Source organism: Acomys minous, assembly GCF_964271855.1.
Source record: "Acomys minous genome assembly, chromosome: 1".
Classification (NCBI taxonomy): domain Eukaryota; kingdom Metazoa; phylum Chordata; class Mammalia; order Rodentia; family Muridae; genus Acomys; species Acomys minous.
The window spans coordinates 114734828-114747264 of record NC_140483.1 but is presented as its reverse complement, the minus strand read 5'-3'; the positions used below and the strand labels follow the sequence as shown (position 1 = coordinate 114747264).

The following is a 12437-nucleotide window of genomic DNA, read 5'->3' as shown; positions in this document are numbered from 1 at the left end:
GTTTTGCTCTATTTTGATGTGTTATTTTTGTTTTCACTTATTATAATTTATTTTATTTTGTTATTATGCCTTAGAAGCATGTTTGTTTTCTAATGAGAGACAGAAAAATGATTCGCCTCCAACCTGCATGATTCTATCTGTCTCCCTCTGGGGACTTGCTGGACAATAATAGGTGCTTACAAAGTCTGTTCACAAGATGGTGGAGCCAAGCATGCAAGGAATCTGAGTACCCACCAGGAGAACTGGCACTGTAAGTGAGCAAATGACAGTGCTGCTGACTCTGAAACACCACCATCCATTCATGTTTCCCAAGAGAGAGCTGATGACAGTGATATAAAGACACCACAGGAAAACACAATCAAGTGGAAAATTTGAGGTACCCCCTCACAGTGCTTATAAAGCTCTACAAAGCTTTGCTGTAGATTTTTGTTTATTGGAGAAGAGTTCTTTCACATACAAAGGCCCATCTCTCACCCCAGGCCATTTTGACAGCTGAATGTATAAATGTGTGCTATCTATTGCAGCACTGTAAATATGGGGGACATAAGAACAACACTGCCATGGTTGATGTATCTGTGTCAGGTACCTAGACGGATGCCAAAAATGTGGGAGGACTCATCAGAGTCATATGAGGCACAGCTTGAACTGCTGACACAGTCATGTTTGCTTCAGCGTCTGTGAGGACACCTTTGCCATTTGTCTTAGTTAGAGTTTCTATTGCTGTGATGAAACATAGTGACCATGAGTAATTTGGGGAGCAAAGAGGCTCATTTTTACTATCCTTCCATATCATACTCTGCTACTGAAGGAAATCAGGGTAGGAACCTGAAGGCAGGAGGTGCTACGGGGGCAATGGAGAGTCTCTTCACTGGCTTGTTCCTATGGCTTGCTCAGCCTGCTTTCTTATAGCACTCAGGATCACCAGCCCAGGGATGGCACCACCCAGCGTGATCTGGGCCCTCCCACATTGTCTACCAACCAAGAAAATGCACTATAGGCTTTCTCACAGACCAGTATGGAGAGGAATTTTTCTCAATTAAGGTGTCTTCTTCCAAAATAACTTTAGTTTGTGTCATGTTGACAAAACACTAGCCAGCACATGATCAGCATGCAATATTAATTTAGCTATAATTAGTTCCTTTGATATCTCGGAACATGCTTCAAGTCATTATTTAGATTTTGTTTTTCTGAGTATGACTGATAGAGCCATGAATTAACATGCTCTCTCCAATGACTCATTATTATCCCTTTCTAGTAGATTTTCCTTGATTTCTGTGGTTTTTGTCAGGATAAGAGGAATGTTTGATGAAGAAAAAAGGAAACTGCCCAGGGAGAAATGTCAAGTACTTGTAGGGCTTGAGTGTGCTAAGGGACACCCCTATGATACCCAGTATTTGGCTTGTGTATGCCACAATATATGTATACAAAGAGCCTACATTTGGCTTCTTAAGAGGATATTACATTTAACAGCAGACATATATAAAATGTCACTTGGATGACCTCCTACGCAAACCCCTGTTGCAAGTTTTCCTGGATAGTTTTATTATGTACATCCTGCTGGAAACTACAGAGATATCTCTCATGTGTTGTTATGAGTATATTTATGGATGGATGGCTGCACATCTGCTGTCTTCATCAAAGAGGAGTTTATGGATATGGCAAAAACTATTCGCAGTTGGTAAAATTGCTTTTACATTTGCTATTTCATTCCATGTGGCGCTCATGGGAGGTCATAGTCTGTTTACCTCGCAGAGGCGGAAACTAAGGCTCAAAGAAGGTAAAGCATGGCTGAACTCCTCAAGGAGTTGGCACCACTAGAAGCCCTGCCTACAAATATGAACCTGGGAATTCCAGCTGCAAAATTCATGTAAAGCAGCACCAATGCCAACGCCAGTCTCACAGCATGCTCTTCAACTTGAAACCCTTAGCACATGTCTGAAAAATGAAAGAAGGCCCTCATGAGTTGAAGCCCAGTTTATTGAAACTTATTTCAGGATGTTGTCTTTAAGGCAGCCAAAAAAGGAAGGCCTCTGCAATCATGGACTCTGGGCTACAATCCAAATCTATTCATGAGCGGTACAATCCTTGGCCAGTTGTATATACCCACATGATCTTCCTTGTTAACCCTCTGCACTACAGGCAGGAAAATTTGGTAGTGACAACTGGCATTTAATAAGTGTTTACTCATCATAATGCTTCTTGACATCTTTCTGATTCCTTGGTAACCCCAAGTGCCCAATCACTCACCTGGAAACACTCCTTCTTATGGCCAACACTAGCTGTATCAGGTTTTGTGTGTATTTTTTAAACTTTGTTATAAATTTCAGTGCTAACTGTGGTACATTTACACTATCGAATACTACTTAGCTACTAAAAACAATGAATTCCTGAAATTTGTGAACAAATGGATTTAATTAGAAATGATCATAATGAGTGAGTTAACCCAGAAGCAGAAAGACTCAAATGGTATATACTCACTTATATCTGGACACTAGCCCAAGGGGCATGTCCCATGAATGTCTTTACTTATCAGGAAAGTGGGACAGAGGGGAGGACATCCTATTGAGACTCTAGGTGAGGGAAGCATGGGAGAATGGGGAAATAGAAGGATCCAGAGGGTCCTAGAAACCTACAAGAAGAACATTATGACGAGTGGATCTGGGCCCAGGGGTCCTGCTCAAACTATGGCACCAGCCAAGGACAATATATGCAGTAAACTTCGAACCCCTCCCCAGATCTAGCCAATGGACAGGACATTCTTCACAGTTGAGTGAAGACAGGGGACTGACTTTCACATGAACCTTGATGCCCTATATCTGACCATGTCCCCTGGATGGGGAGGCCTGGTGGCACTCAGAGGAAGGATAGCAGGCTACCAAGAAGAGACTTGATACCCTATGAGCATATACAAGGGGAGGAGGTCCCCCTCAGTCACAGTCATAGGGGAAGGGAGTAACGGGGAAATAGGAGGGAGAGAGGAATGGGAGGAAACAAGGGATGGGATAACAATTTAGATGTAATATGAATAACTTAATAAAATATATTAAAAAATAAAATAAATTTCAGTGCTTTCAGTAGTCTGAAAATGCAGCTCAATGGGCAGTTAAATGGTGGCTGCTGTCTTAAAAATGGAAAGCCCTTTATCTTCCAAGTAGTCTCAAGCATAATACATTGCTGAAGTTTAATGATTTTTATAGCAAGATAAATTTAATTTCTTTCTGCATACTTCAAGCCATATTCTTTGAGAACCAACATTCTAAGAAGAGAACACTTGGAGGCAAATCCCAGCCCTCACTTGTTCGCCCTATATCGTTTGACCCAGCACCTCTTCTTTACCATTCCTGTAGCTGTCTTTACTAGATCAGATATGAGTTTCTTACACCACTGAAATGCAGTACATGCTATCCGAGGGTCCATTTGACCCAGGATAGACTATATGAGCTTGGGGGAAGACAATGGATTTTCTATATCTTGATCTCTCTCCCAATTAGTAACTGGCAATTAACACTAACTCTAAACATCAAGGTAACCCTTTTGGATAACTTCTCTTCTAGATAAGGCTAAAAGCCAATCCTCTTTGCATGCTTTCCTTCACTCCCCATCAGAGAACCACTCTCCCTGTCCTCCCTGTCACCCATCTGTAGGACCAAGCCATTTGTTAAGATAATACCTGCATCACTTTGTGCTGTGCTCCAGCCTCTTGTTCGCTTTCCTTCCATGTCTCTGGGCTACGCTGTCTTCCTCGATGGGAGGGACTGTAATTCAGCATCTTTTTTTCTTTTAAGATTTATTTATCCCAATTATCCAAGGCCGGACCGCTGTGGTCCACCGTCAAGTTCCTTCCCGGAACAGCCTAGACAGCGGAACAGTCTAGATTGTGCACCTTATTTATTTATTATGTATACAGTGTTCTGTCTGCATGTGCGCCTGCATGCCAGAAGAGGGCACCAGACATATAGACAGTCGAGAGCCTCCATGTGGTTGCTGGGAATTGAACTCAGGACGACTAGAACAGTCAAGTGCTCTTAACCTCTGAGCCATCTGTCCAGGCCAGTAAGCGATCCAACTGTCTCTGCCTCCCAAGTGCTGGGATTAAAGGCCTGCGCCACCATGCCTGGCTTTGGTAACTCAGCATCTTTAAAAGCCAACACTTGGTTATTCATACCTAACTCCCTTCCATTGTTTTAATCTTCCCTTCTGAAGTCCACATACTTACAGTGATGATTTGGGAATAGAACTTTTTCTCTTTCCATCTTCTCTTGGTGGAAATTATTGGAAGTAATGGGCTAACAACAAAGTGACAGCACCTTTTGATGTCCTTTGGAAGCCTCAGTATGACATCTCAAAGTTAATTCTTGACTGGTTTAAAAGTAAAAGCCTTGAAAGACAATTCATATAAATATATGAATAATATATATAATGTGTGTGTGTGTGTGAATAATAATGTCATTTAATCTGCCAAATATACAAGTTGGATTTGAGGACCATGTCTAGTCTGGGTGATGCACAGTAACCAGAGGTTTCTTGAAATGATCAATGGGTAGGGTTAAAAATAGGCACTAGCCCTGACCAGGTGGCTGGGAAGAAAGTCAAAGAGGAGATGCATCATCAGATGGAACTGGCCAACCACAAACCTTGGCCCCTTAGAGGCACAGAGTCCTGGACAGGCCCTCTGAGTGAGCACCCAGATAACAATCTGGGCTGGTTGTCATCAACTCCCACAGCAGCTGCCTGAACACACACACACACACACACACACACACACACACACACACACACACACACACAGACACACACAGACACACACACACACACACACACACACACACACACAAATGTGCAGTCTACTGGATAAGTGGAATCTCCTTACTCCACTTCCCAGGCATCACCTAACCAGGGTTCCAAATTCTACACACAGCAAAAAAACTAAACTAACTGGTCTTCAACCTCATCAGAGACTTGAGAAGGCATAAAATTAATTACCTGAGTAAACAGGAAGTACAGGTTAGTAGCTTGAGATGTCAGAGACAGTTTGCTGCCTGAACAGTTACCCAAAACTCTCTATAACATTGGAGCATCATCTTCAGCCTTCTGGCCCAATATATCTGACAGACATATTTTTGAGGTAGGAACTACTGAGGCCTTGCTTACCCTGTCTTGGCAGGCTTTGGCTGTCAACTCTGCTTGCATCTTAGGGGTTAAGATGTTTTTAGGTATAGATAGATGTTTTAAATTGATAATGATGAGATGTGATAGATACTGATTTACATTCAGAATTTTAGACACACCAAGATAGGAAAGATGTTTTCTTCAAGGCTGACAAATACAAATAGCCAAAACACTATGAATGTAACATATATATTCCTTATTGTTTTGTCATTCTTCTTGCTATATGTACTTTATTATATATATGTGTCATAATATAAATGTATATGCAAAAAATTAATAAAAATTGTTTTAAAAATAGAAGGAAAACAAAGGATGTTTAAAAAGACAAAACAGCAAAAAAATCATTCAAATGGTTATATATGCATCTTTCTGCCTCAAAGATAGCAGCTGTCCCTCTCCCCAGGTCCCCTCCCCCCCCCCGCTCCCCGCCACAGGCTCACACATACACACACACACACACACACACACACACTCCAGCCTCTGAACTGTGCCAAGATGAAGAGATGGCCCCACGCCATAGGGGATCCTGGCAATAAAGGGCTTCTGAGGCCAGCTTGCTTATGCAGGCAGAGCAACTGCATTTGTTTTCCTGACAAAGTTGCATCATCTTTTGCTTTCGTCTTCCCCTCTTTCTTTCTTGCTGCCTCCTCCCACCTTGGGCTACTCTGTCTTCCCAGCCAAATGCGTTGTCCTGTAGTGCTCCTTTGCTTTCTGCTTCTCAGTTTCTCCTAGTTCTCTCCTTGGAATCTCCTTTGGCCCATCCAGATCCAGCTGTGTGGCCTTCTTGGTTGTCTGTGCCACCAGGTTGGGGTTTTCAGTGTCAATGAGCCCTTCTACACCTTTTTGCCTTTGCTGGTAGTCATCGTCTTCACTCTTCCCTGTGTCTAGAGACTTCTCTCCTTTTTGGGGTCACCTAAAGCCCCATCTCTATCGTCTACTTTTTCATCTTCTTTGTTGACTTTCTGATTCTCAGCCTGCTGCTGGCCACTGACCTTCCTGGGGCTTGTATACAGTCTCACCCGGCCTTTGTGGTCTCCCTTTCTACTTCTTTTAGGCATCAGGGATGAAAGGCGATTCTTTCTATCAGGCTCAGCTCTTGTCTTCTGCAGCGGATGGAAAGGTGTGTACGATTGCTTAGAATTTAAGAACACGGACACCAAAGTCCTGATGTGGCATCAACACCCATCTCCACTATTAGTAACTACCGTTTGCTTGGCCTCTTTCTGACTGAACTTTCATTGGTAAGGTGGCCATCCCGTGTAAAACCTAAGTGACTTCATTCTGACTGAGCACTTGGGAATTGCCTAGTATGTAAATTTTCATAGCATTAATAACAACCATGTGAGAGCATTTTTATCATCATCACTATACCGGACATTCTGTTGAGGTGCACAGGGTTAAGTTCAGATTGTGTATGTTTCTGTATCTGATGGCTTCTTAAGATGATGGAGTAGGAAAGCTAAAGTATGGCAGAAGAAAATTAGCAAAAATCAGGAAAATGTGGCCAAATATAAAATCATCTGTTTTTTTCTTTTTTTTTTTTTTTGGATTTTGTTGTTGTTGTTGTTGTTGTTGTTGTTGTTGTTGTTGTTGTTGAAAGGTGGCTGTAGGTAAAGGACCCATTAATTCCAAGAACAGCCTACTCTAGTTGTAAAGACCTAGATGACAGTTAGTGACACTTCTGCCCTTGACTAGATATTTGCTGTTTCAGTATAAAATAACCCTACTATCCTTAGCTTGTGCCTCTCAAGAATTATTATACAAATCAGGTGAAAAGCTATAAAGGCTTTATTTCTAGTACAATATTATTTCTATGTTATTATTAAACAGGTGTCAAATGAAAGTACATTTCTGTTAGTTCATTAAGCTTGCTCATTTATGTGCTGGCTAGTTTTTGTTTGCTTGCTTGTTTTATTTTTCCCAACTTGACACAAGTCAGTATCATCTGGTAAAAGTGAACCTCAGTTGACTAGAAAATGCTTCTATCACATTTGCCTGCAGACAAATCTGAGATTAGTGATTAATGTGGGAGGCCCATCTCAGTGTGCCACCCCTGGGCAGGTGGTTATGAATCATATAAGGAAACTGGCTGAGCAAGACTATAACAACACTCCTCCATGGTCTGTGCTTCAGTTTCTACCTCACGGTCCTGCCTTTGATTTCTATCCTGACCTCCCTTCATGACAGACTGTAACCTGTAAGGTAAATGAAATCCTTTCCTCCCTAAATTCCTTTTGCTCATGGTATTTATCACAGCAATAGAAAACAAACTAAGACAATTTAGGAGAAAAATGACTGGACCAAGGGCCTAGAGTCTTAGCTTACTTATCATGTAAGGCCGAGTGGGTCAAGGCATACAGACTTTATGTCCTTAACTACAAAGCCACTCTGATCACCCATGGCCTACCTATCAATCAGATTATCTGAAAAGGAAGTGTCCTATAAATTAAGATGTTTCTTGATAATATAAAATGCTCTTATAATCTTTTTTTATATAATTTACAACTCAGCAGTTTTAAGACTATCTACTAAGGCATATGAGTTGAAAGTAATGTCTCAAATATAATACCCTTGCAACAAATGATGTTACACTGTATTGCAACTGTTGTAATGAAATGGACTTACTAGCTACTTTTCCCCTTATCAGGTCATTGCTTTCTTCAATCAACCAACATGAATGCAGTGGCAGACACAGCCATCTTTTTGGGAAAGTTTCTATATTATTTTTTAGAATCTTTAGTTTTCAAGATAATCCCTAAAGGGAAGAAGGATGTTTCTGGAGAGACTGTACTTATAACAGGAGCTGGGAGTGGACTTGGAAGGCTACTGGCCATGCATTTCGCCAGCCACGGAGCCAAGTTAGTTCTCTGGGATATTAATCAAGAAGGCAATCTGGAAACATGCAGGCTGGCCAAGGAAAAACATGATGTGAAAGTCTTTGCCTATAAGTGTGACTGCAGCAACAGGAAGGAGGTCTACAGGGTTGCTGACCAGGTGAGCTTACTGTCACTCCTTACTTTGATATGATGGGGGGGGGGGTTGATTTTGTTTAAGTTCTCCCAAAGATCCCTGTATAGGTACAGTTTAATTCTGTTTGTCTTAAGTATGACTCCATAGCCAAAACCAGGACTAGGAGCAGGGCTTGGCCTGGCTTCAGAGCCCAGTGCCACCTGACTGTTTTGCTTAGTGACTCACTCCCTTCAGAGCCAAGTCCTGTCTGGTGGTGTTGCCCAGCGACTTGCTCAGTGACCTTGGTTGATAGACACTCTACCAAGCTCCAGATCTCCTGATTTAGTTGTGCAACTTTCACCTTTCTACACCCTGTCTCCACATCTGTGAAATGAAACGCCAGTGGTTGGCAAGGTCGTGTGCAGCTTTAACTTCCTATTGTTTCACGACTTGGATGACGCTGAAATCCCACCTCCTCTTACGGCAAGCCTATTGCTATACTGTGCTTTTTGAACACAGTCTGTAGAGTATAAGGGGGAAAAATCACCAAGTGTTCAAAAGTTCTTCCCACCCTTCACCTACTCGTGTTGTCTCACTTCACGCAGATTGTTTGACTTTACACAGTCCCCTTGGCAGACAACACACAACAGTGCACAGAGGGGACCACCGATGGGAATAGCAGTGTGGTAGGAAGGAGAAGAATGGAAACTGTAGGCAGACACATTTATTGTTGTTTCCACAGAACAGAGCAGGAAAGCTACTTAGTAACTGGATAATTTGAGTGATTTCAAAGGGCTCTATTTCATAGGGACATGTTGGTTTCCTCATCAATGACTTGGACATGCTTTAAGGTAGCCATATTAGTAGCCTAGACAGAGGTAACTCTGTTAAGGGAAAGAGCTGGACATATGGGATTAATAATGCACCAGCTTCTAGTCAGAGTCACAAATCTGATTCAAAATATTTTAACAAACAGGCAAAAATTAAAAAATAAAACTAGCAACCATGCTATCTTTATCTTATTAGTTAGTATTTTTTTTAAAAAAATGTGTACCTGGTAATTAAGTTAACCAACACACCTTGACCTTCTGAAGTGCACTTTGCTACCACACTCCTATTAAACAGAGAAAAAAAAGCCATGGAGCTCTGAACACGCAGCTTACCCAAGAACACAAGGTAGAAACTTGCAAAATACAGGGTCATAGCCAGGTAGCTGGGAGTCGAAAGGTATATACAGTTTGACCACAGAGTCGCCAAGACATTTCTTTGCAATCCAATTTCTATTTGCTGGCTTCAATTTGCGATTTACTCAAAATTACCCATTGAGTTACCGCAGTGTGATGCTTTCTGAGCTTCTCTCTTCGTACTTCTTTTATTTCTTCTTCCTCTTCCTTTGTTTAGGGACCCATGGGATTTGGATTTTTTGTAACTCACTGACAGCTGATAACAATGTGGGCATTCTAGCTCCCAGGTTTAATTTTGGTACCGAACAGGGAAACCAAAGCTAGTCTCATTTTGCAAGAGGAGAAGAAACATGCCAGGAAGAACTCCTAGCAGAATGCATTCTGGGTGGACTTAATGTAATCTGTTTAGTAACGTCTCCTGTCTTGGAACCAGGCCCATGCAAGTTCAGGTGCCTGTAAAGGTCTTTGCTGCTGTCTCTGGTTATATGTAAACTTCTCAATGAAACAAGGAACTATCATTTTGCTACATGGTCCATGATGAAACAGAGGCAGGGAGAGTCGACGGAACTTGTCTAGGTCATGTATCAGAAAACTAATGGACTTAAAGTGGCCCTGGAACCAAAGTGGCCCTGGTACCAAAGCACAGAAGCGTCATCAGTGAGCTGTGAACAATGCAAACACCACCCCAACCTTCTCCTGTGCAGGAAAGCATCATCACCTCCTACATCACCATCCCTGTCTCCCTACAAAGCGTTCTGTTCTGGGTAAAAATTTTGTTGGTGTCCAGAAACCATCCTAAAAATTTAGAAATATTTCTTATTATAATATTTCTGAAATGTTTCTTCTTTGCCACTAACTTGTAAGTAGCATTTTTCCAAGTTTACCAGTCCATCTTAGCTTTGGCTTAACTGTAGTTAGTTTTTTAAATTAATTTATTTATTTACTATAACTTATTGATATTACATGCTGATTGTTATCCCCTCACTTGTATCTTCCCTTTCCCACCCCTCCCTTTTCCACCTTATTCCCCACCCCTAGACCTCTGACTGGGGGGGGGGGGTCTAAGTTCTCTGCATGTATTGTCCTTTGTTTTTGTAACAGTTTATACAGGGTCCCTGGGTCCAGATCTGCCAGTGGTGATGGTCTCCTTGTGGGGTTCCTGAGCCCTCTAGGTCCTTCTATCCCCCCATTCTTCCATACCATTCTCAGCACTCCACCCAGAGTCCAGCAGCAAGTCCCAGCATCCTTTCTGATCCCCCACTGGATAGAGTCTTTCAGAGGACCTCTAGGTCGGGCTAATATCCCCATGCATGTCTTTCTGAGTCTAGGTTACCTCACTTAGGATGACCATTTATTGTTCCATTCAATTGCCTGAAAAGTTTAAGATTTCCTGGAAAGGGGAAGATTTCTCCATGGCTGGTGGGAATGCAAACTTCTACAACCACTTTGGAAATCAATCTGACGCTTTTTCAGAAAATTGGGGATAGAGCTGCTGTAAGATCAAATTATACCACTCCTGGCCATATACCCTGAAAGATGTTCCACCATACAACAAGGACATTTTGCTCAACTATGTTCATAGCAGCTTTATTCATAATAGTCAGAATCTGGAAACAACCTAGATTTCCCTCAACCGAAGAATGGATAAAGAAACTGTGGTACATCTACACAATGGAATACTGCTCGGCCATTAAATTGTAGTTAGTTTTTAAGTGCTGGGAAACACAAATACTTTATCTGTAAGACTTTAACAAATGGCAGGCATCATCCTCACCCTTGAAATGAGTGAAGATTTGGTTAGCATTTGCATCATTCCAAAGGGCACAGTAATTAGCTTTCCACAAGCGGAGGAAGAAAGAATGTTTAATGTCAACATGCAAAGTCAACATATACAGTGAAACACAGTGACATATAATTAAATCCTAGCTCTGGTAAGGTTGAGGCAGGAAGATTGTGAGTTCAAAACAAGCCAAAGATATAATCTTGATAATTAAGAAGAATCAATTTACATAAAAGCAAGTATTACTTTTTGTGCCTCCGCATTTCGTGTGAAGCAATGTTCCTCTCAGGAGCAGTAAGATTTTTGGCAGGTTCTTAATTTCCCATAGCCTATTTCCTCATCATGAATAAGAACAATGTCTTTCTTTTTTCTTTTTTTATGAATTTATTCATATTACATCTCAGTTGGTAGCCCATCCCTTGTATCCTCCCATTCCTCCCTTCCTCCTGCTCCCCCCCTACTCCCCTCCCCTATGTCTGTGACTGAGGGGGACCTCCCCCCCCTGTATATGTTCATAGGGTATCAAGTCTCTCCTTGGTGACCTATTATCCTTCCTCTGAGTGCCACCAGGCCTCTCCATCCAAGGGACATGGTCAAATATGGGGCACCAGAGTTTGTGTGAAAGTCAGATCTCCTTCTCCACTTAATGGTGGAGAACGTCCTGTCCGTTGGCTAGTCTGGGTAGGGGTTCAAAGTTTACTGCCTATATTTTCCTTGGCTGTTGCCATAGTTTGCAGAGGATCCCAGAAAACCCGCCTGTAGTTTTCCAGGACCCCCTGGATCCTTCTATTTCCACATTCTCCGAGGCTTCTCACACCTAAAGTCTCAATAGGGTGTCCTCCCCTCTGACCCACTTTCCTGGTAGGTACAGTTTTTCATGGGGACATACCCCTTGGACTAGTGTCTCAATATAAGTGAGTATATACCATTTAGCTCTTTTTGCTTCTGTGTGAACTCACTCATTATGATAATTTCTAGTTCAATCCATTTGTCCACAAATTTCAGAAATTCCTTGTTTTTAATAGCTGAGTAGTATTCCATAGTGTAGATGTACAACAGTTTCTTTATCCACTCTTCTACTGAGGGACACTTAGGCTGTTTCCATGTTCTGGCTACTATGAATAAGGCAGCTATGAACATGGTTGAGCATATGTCCCTGTTGTGTGGTATTGCATCTTCTGGGTATATTCCAAGGAGTGGAATAGCTGGGTCTTGAGGAAGCCCTATTCCCATTTTTCTGAGAAAGCGCGAGCTAGATTTCCAAAGTGGTTGTACTAGTTTGCATTCCCACCAGCAATGAAGGAGTGTTCCTCTTTCTCCTCATCCTCACCAGCATGTGGTGTCAGTTGAGTTAT

The 12437-nt window shown here is 41.9% G+C and overlaps 1 protein-coding gene and 1 pseudogene across 3 annotated transcripts in view; one reads left to right on the top strand and one right to left on the bottom strand.

Annotated features, from left to right (window-relative positions):
* Positions 1-586: 586 nt before the first annotated feature.
* LOC311606625 (28 kDa heat- and acid-stable phosphoprotein-like) lies at positions 587-6779 on the bottom strand (annotated as a pseudogene). Its single transcript has 2 exons — positions 5642-6779; positions 587-720 (listed from the first exon to the last, which is right to left on the bottom strand). The product of its transcript is annotated as a 28 kDa heat- and acid-stable phosphoprotein-like (transcript).
* Positions 6780-7234: 455 nt separating this feature from the next.
* Positions 7235-12437, top strand: part of LOC311598597 (short-chain dehydrogenase/reductase family 16C member 6) — a 39876-nt gene continuing 34673 nt past the window's right edge. For both annotated transcript variants that reach the window (XM_084783805.1, XM_084783804.1), the window contains exons 1-2: positions 7235-7371; positions 7817-8163. In XM_084783805.1, the coding sequence (XP_084639931.1) occupies positions 7843-8163 (321 nt within the window). In that variant the 5' untranslated portion in view covers positions 7235-7371; positions 7817-7842. The remainder of the gene's footprint in view (positions 7372-7816; positions 8164-12437) is intronic.